A 7,178-nucleotide genomic window follows, 5' to 3' on the forward strand; every position below is an offset into this window, starting at 1 on the left:
AGAGGAAAAAGTAATTGAACATGATGATTATTAATAAGATGTAATTATAGATTCTTTCTTGAATAACACTTGGAACAATCAAACAAAATTCTTCTGTTAACAGACACAAAGACAGACACACATACACACGCACAGACACACACCATAGCACAAAAATGGACAGATATGCACATACATACACTCACACACACACACACACACACACACACACACACACACACACACACACACACAGACAGACACATACAGACAGACATGCACAGACACACAAACACACACACACATACACAGACACACACACATGCACAGACACACACACAATAGCACAAAAATAGACAAATATGCACATATGTACACACACACAAATACACACACACACATGCACAGACACACACACATGCACAGACACACACACAATAGCACAAAAATAGACAAATATGCACATATGTACACACACACAAATACACACACAGACATGCACAGACACACACACACAGTAGAACAAAATAGAGAAATATGCACATACACACACACACACACACACACACACACACAAATACACACACACACACACAAATACACACACACAAACACACACACCATGTTCATTCACATTATATTCATACAAAATGTTGGCTATGCATGTATTCTGACTGTATATATTCTGGAATATACATATAAACTGCACATATTTTGATAGTATTCTATGTATTCTTTGAGTCAAATTGAAAGGCATGAATATTGAATTTACACACACCAGTTCTGTGTCACACAGTTCTCTACAATGAAGTTCTGACCTACCTCTGTTCAAAATCTGGTGTAAATATCCGAAATCTGCCTTGCATTGTGTATGCCATCTGTAAGGTCAGCCCAGATGTGTTAAGATGAATCTAATTTAAGGGTATTGCCACTCTTTAGGAAGTGAGTGTGCCATGTGCTATAACCTTTGATACATCGCTGTACCAGCCACTGTGGCCAGTTGAGAGTAACTGCCTCCAGTTAAGGATGTTTTATCAGTAGCTCTACCTCTTGTCGTTTGCCATAGTAAGCAGCAACAGTAAAGATGTCTCTGCTTCCACAGGGTGGTTGTCTATGAAGGTAAACAAATAATGTCTGATTCTGGTCCCATCTATGATAAGACGTTAGCCGGTGGACGACTAGGGCTGTTTGTCTTCTCCCAAGAGGCCGTTTACTTCTCTGATCTCAAATATGAGTGTCGAGGTAAGTCTACTGTAGCCAGCCCCTGTATGAACACACTCCTCATTGAACCAGTGATTCAGTGGCCCTCAAATCACTGCAACACTCAGTATTCGATTTCAGTGTCAAACTCGACACTCACTCACTGCTGCTGCCCATCTTCACAGTTAAAGCAACGTTGCTCATGAACTAAAGTTGGGGAATATATTCATCCAGAGGGTGCTAGGGGTCTGGAACTCATTGCTTGAAAGAGTGGGGGAGGCAGAAACCCTCATCACATTTAGTGAGTGCCTCGGCGAACTCCTCAAGGCTGCTAAGTGGAATTAACTATCATGGCCATGTTGGCCAGCATTGTCTTGGGCTGAATGGCTTCCATCTGTGCTGTGAATGTATACATTCCATAAGAATGGGAAACTCCAAGGTGCCCCTTACATAAGTGCAGCGATCAGTCCCATTTCCCACTCCAGTCTCCAGAAGCACATTGAATTGTCCAGTCTCCAGAAGCGCATTGAATTGTCTGTGGGCTTCACCACAGTCCGTGTCACTAGCTGCCCTTGAGTGTGCACTGCAGGTTCGCCCTTGGGGCTGCCCGTCAAGTGGCTTGAACCGTACCCTACAGCATTGCTGGCAAGCCAGAGGGAGCTCCCAGCCAAGCACGCCTTATGTCTGGAGGTGCCTGCCGTCATTGGCCACCGGGCATTCACTTCTCCTCCAGCATCACATAAAACAGGCTGCCACTTCCTGAGGAATGAGTGTGTGGGGAGGTCTGCCCCTGGCTGCTTGCATTAAGCAGAGGTTGAACGTTGTTTTTTCAAACTTACAGCATAATACAGGCCCTTCAGCCCACAAGGTTGTGCCGAACATGTCCCTACCTTGGAAATTACTGGGCTTACCCAGCCCATAGCCCTCAATTTTTCTAAGCTCCATGTACCTATCCAAAGATCTCTTAAAAGGCCCTATTGTATCTGCGTCCGCCACCGTTGCTGGCAGCCCATTCTATGCACTCACCACTCTCTGAGTAAAAAAACCCCTGACATCTCCTCTGTACCTACTCCCCAGCACCTTAAACCTGTGTCCTCTTGTGGCAACCATTTCATCCCTGGGAAAAAGCCTCTGACTATCCACATGATCAATGCCTCTCATCATCTTATACACCTCTGTCAGGTCCCCCCTCACCCTCCGTCGTTCCAAGGAAAAAAGGCCGAGTTCACTCAACCTGTTTTCGTAAGGCATGCTCCCCAATCTAGGCAACATCCTTGTAAATCTCTTCTGCACCCTTTCTATGGCTTCCACATCCTTCCTGTAGGGAGGTGACCAGAACTGAGCACAGTACTCCAAGTGGGGTCTGACCAGGGTCCTATATAGCTGCAACATTACCTCTCAGCTCCTAAATTCAATTCCACTTCCTCAACTTGGTTCCACTGAAGCCAACAGGCTGAATTTTAGAAGGCCCACCTGTAACTGCGTATAGGACAAATTTCTTTCTCGTCACCAAACGGGACACACTGGAAATACACAGCAGGTCAGGCAACATCTGTGGAGAGAGAAATGTCTCAGAGTGCAGCAGTTAGTGCTGCATCCTCACAGCTCCAGCGACCTGGGTCCGATCCTGACCTCCGTTGCTGTCTGTGTAGAGTTTGTACGTTCTCCTAGTGACTGTTTGAGTTTCCCCCGGGTGCTCCGGTTTCCTCCCACATCCCAAAGACGTGCGGGTTGGTTGATTAATTGACTGCTGTAAATGGCCCCGTGTGTAGGTGAGGGGTAGGAGAATCGGGGGGAGTTGATGCTCTTGTAAAAGAGAATGTGTACTGGGAAGCAAGTAGGATGGCGCTGAAGGGAACGCTCGAGCATAAACGATGGGCTGAATGGCCTCCTTCTACGTTGTAGGTAATACAATGTATAAATGATATGATGTCCTGTCTCCACAGATAACTGAGTACTGCCTGCAGCACAGATCATGGAACCTTGAACATGCTGCGCAGCCTCGTCACCTCAATCAGACTGGCCGCCTCGACTCCCGCCCACTCTTTCCTCGCTCTCTCTCCCTGAGTGTAACCTCTGACGCCCCTCGCCTTCACCCCGCTGCCCCTACGGTTGACTGTGGTGACCCACCCTCGCTCTGTGCGCACTGGCTCTCTGGATGGCCCGGCCCAAACGCAGCAACCGAGACCGCAGCAGCTGGAAGCTGACTGTTTCTCAACGTCTTGCACAGTGACTATACCTAGATAGAGGGATTAGTGCTCATTTAACAAACTTATACCGCTAAGATACGAGTCTGCCCCGACTGTTTTCTAATGTCATGGAAACTGAACAGCGGACTGTTTCTTGTTTAAAGAAAAGAACCTGATTTAACAATGTTTAAGATGACATTTTCTGGGAAACAAGAATGAATTACAAAAAAAAAGTTTTAAAACCACTTTGTTTATAACTTTTTCTATCACATTTCACTGTCTGTACATAGAAGCTTTCAGGTATTAGCATTACAACTATTGCAAGTGACAGTATCCAGCAGGCACTCTCTCTTTACCATTTAATCCTTCGTCTGATGTGCTCGTTGCTTCCTCAGCTGGTCAGCACCAACTGAGTAAAAGTTACAGCTGGTATTAAGGGGATAGGGGCAAAGCAAATAACACCAATAATGTATCTGCTTAATATGAACATATATGCAGAGAGAGAGATATATTCTACATATAGCATGTCGTTTTTGAGAATCACTTTGTTCTGGATATTATGCACATTGCGGGCTCTTTCAGTGTTAAGCAACATCTATCAAGAAACTTTCAGACATAAGAAGCAACTGACCCTCACCCTACCTTTGCTGTCACCTTCCCCCCTCCCCTCTCCTGATTCGTTCCTTTCCCCACCACCTAATTCTGGATGAAGACAATCCCAGCAGACCTATAGGTCGACTTCAAGGGCGAATGTCTTTCGAGGATAAAAGAAATGACACTTGCAGTTGGGGGGGAGGGGAAAAGATGTGAATATTTAGATTGTATCATATTTTCCTATTTAATTTATTTATGGTTTTGCCTCTTTCTTTCTCTCTGCCTCTCTGTCTGTCTGTCTGTCTCTCTCTCTCTCTCTCTCTCTCCCTCTCTATCTCTCACACATTCTTTGCAAAAAATGTTTGTGGGGAGCAGTGAATTTTGCCAAAAACTGTAAATAATTTATTTATTTGTTTACACTGAAGTAATATCGAAATTTGAAAGCGAAACTTGGCCGACAAACCCTAGTCTTTATTTTTTGATTAATGTTAGGCAAATAAACTATCAAAAAGGCTCAAACAGTGTTCTGTGAGTTAAACGGATCTGTGTTCATACACCATCTTCATTAGTTAAATAAACTTGCGGAATTTCGTTTGCTTTAGGCTGTAAATAGCAGTGGTGTAGTGTAAAGTAGGCCTCTATTGGTTGGCTTTGTGATCCTTTAATGGAAATTCTCAGGCCACATCTAGCAGTTAACTGACATCCCTATTAATCTGCTCAAGAAGTTGACACTAGAGTTTTGGCTTCTCTGGTTCAATATCTGAACAAACATTTTTCCAAACCTCGGAGCAGCTGTCCGTTCCCTTGACTGGACACGCTAGCCAGTAACTTAACAGCAGAATGCTGGTAGAACTCAGCAGGACAATCAACATCTGCAGAGACAAAGGGTAGAAGTCAATGATTTGGGTCGAGACCCAGCATCAAGACTCAAGATGGAGGATCTCAACCTGAAGTGTCGACTTACGCCTTTTGCTTCTGCAGACGCTGATTGACCTGCTAAATTCTTCTAGCATTCTGTGCTTTCATTCCAGATTCCAGCATCTGCAGTATCTTCTGTCTTCAGCCAGTAGCTAATATGGGCTCCGTTAGACCAAATCACTTGTCCTGTTAGACTGCAAGCTGGAGGCCTTGGTTTGGACGACATTCCCCCTCCAACAACCCGCCGTCCCATCAACCCCTGTCATTGACTGCCAATTCTCACGTTTTTCATTGGCCCTCTAATGGTCTTCTGCTATCTCAGACATTTCACAGTGAGCGAACAGGGTTCGAGCAGCAGGATATTGGTTTTGCTAGATTTGACCTTATTGTACCAGTGCATGACTTCACATTGTATTGTTTCAGGATAATTTGTTTCCTTTCATCAGGTTTTAAAGCTTGTCATGTTTGGTTTCTCTTTGGTATATATATCGCGCACACAAGGTTATTAACTGTATACAGCCAAAGGGTGCAGATTGTTAATGAAGCACATAATAAAGAATTCTTGTATCGGAGTTGGAGCTCGCGTCTGCCAGAAGTGATTTTCCAGGCCCCACACTCCCACCCGCTGTTTGGCAGTGTCTTTGATAAGGAGAAGCGATAACTGGCCGGTCGACATTGCTCCCTCTCTCAGACCAACACCTTTGCATTTACAGTGTCATTCTGTTCCAGGCTCTGGTGCGTGACAATCTGCGGACTGCCCTGTGACAAGGGTGTTAGCGACTGGTGAAGATTAAAGAAAGAGCTTGCATTTCCAGCAACCTGTAGTACAGTGCTTGTCAAACGTCGGCAGTCAGCGCATTCACAGAGTAATCACACCAACAGCAACAGAATGACGATTAAGAAATCCATTAGTGAGGTTGGTTGGCAGGATGTCAGGAGAACTATCGAACTGTTCTTCGAAGCAGAATCATGGGTTCTTTCTAAATCCACCTGCTGAGGTGGATGTTCCATTCTCTCAGTATTGCAGTTGAGTGTCATCCCAGATCACATGTTGATGTCCCAGGAGAAGGTTTTAAACCCACAGTCTATTGACTCAGAACCACAAGTGTCCTCTCTGAGCCACAGCTGATCCCTTCATTAACGCTGCCTGAAACCATCAGTGCAGTACTATTGAGCGTGTCATTAAAGTAAATATAGAAATGCTGGAAGAACTCAGCCAGTCAAGCAGCATCAGTGGAGGGAGAAACCAGTTAGTGTTTTGGGTCAATGACCCATATTCAGAACTAACCCGAAATGTTAACACACAATCTGCTGGAGGGACTCAGCAGGTCGAGCAGCATCTGTGGGAGGAAAGGAAATGACAGCGTTCCAGGTCCTGATGCAGGGTTTCGACCCAAAATGCCGACATTTCCTTTCCCCCCCCCCCCCCCCCACAGATGCTGCTCGACCCGCCGAGTTCCTCCAGCAGATTGTGTGTTGCTGCAGATCCCAGCATCTGCAGTCTCCTGTGTCTCCTATCCTGAAACATTGACAGGGGCTTTCTCTTTCCACGGATGCTGCTTGACTGGCTGAATTCTTCCAACACTTCCGTTTTTGTATCTGATCCGAGCATCTGCAGTTTTATTCATTTTCCATTACTGTTGAGCATGACATTCCTTTCCACCGAAGCCACGAACATGCTCGTTTGGTTTAACTGTTGCCGTTGCAGTGGCTCAGTGCGCTACGTCTTGCTTTTGAGTCAGGGAGTTGTGCATTGAAGTCCTGTTGGTCTTGGTTTATTGGTATTTGTTTATTATTGTCACTTGTACTGAGGTACAGTGAAAAACTTGTCTTGCATACCTATCATACAGGTCAATTCATTACACGGTGCAGTTACATTGAGTTAGTACAGAGTGCATTGAGGTAGTACAGGTAAAAACAATAACAGTACAGAGTAAAGTGTTACAGCTACAAAGAAAGTGCAGTGCAATAAGATGCAAGGTCACAACAAGGGAGATCTTGAGGTCAGAGTCCTTCTCATCTTTTAAAGGAACTGTTCAATAGTCTCCAGAAACCTAAGCACAACATGCCAGAGGGTGATCCAGTGCAGTGCTGAGGGAGTGCAGTGTTACCAGAGATCCTTGGCAGGACATTTAAGCAAGGCTCCATCTGCTCTTTTAGCTATACTGTGGGGGTATTCTAAAGGGCTTCTCCCTGATATTCTAACCAACACTCATCCGTCACCAGAAAAGGGAGACCTGGACATTATCAGACCGGTGTTTGTGGGAGTTTGATGTGCACAGAATTATTTGCCACATT

The 7,178-nt window shown here is 45.2% G+C and overlaps 1 protein-coding gene across 2 annotated transcripts in view; it reads left to right on the forward strand.

Moving 5' to 3' along the window:
* Positions 1-5,452, forward strand: part of LOC127568104 (thrombospondin-2-like) — an 88,055-nt gene extending 82,603 nt beyond the window's left edge. For both annotated transcript variants that reach the window (XM_052011420.1, XM_052011421.1), the window contains exons 21-22: positions 1,082-1,221; positions 3,126-5,452. In XM_052011420.1, the coding sequence (XP_051867380.1) occupies positions 1,082-1,221; positions 3,126-3,133 (148 nt within the window). In that variant the 3' untranslated portion in view covers positions 3,134-5,452. The remainder of the gene's footprint in view (positions 1-1,081; positions 1,222-3,125) is intronic.
* The last annotated feature ends 1,726 nt before the right edge of the window (positions 5,453-7,178 follow it).

This window comes from Pristis pectinata, chromosome 3, assembly GCF_009764475.1.
Source record: "Pristis pectinata isolate sPriPec2 chromosome 3, sPriPec2.1.pri, whole genome shotgun sequence".
NCBI lineage: Eukaryota > Metazoa > Chordata > Chondrichthyes > Rhinopristiformes > Pristidae > Pristis > Pristis pectinata.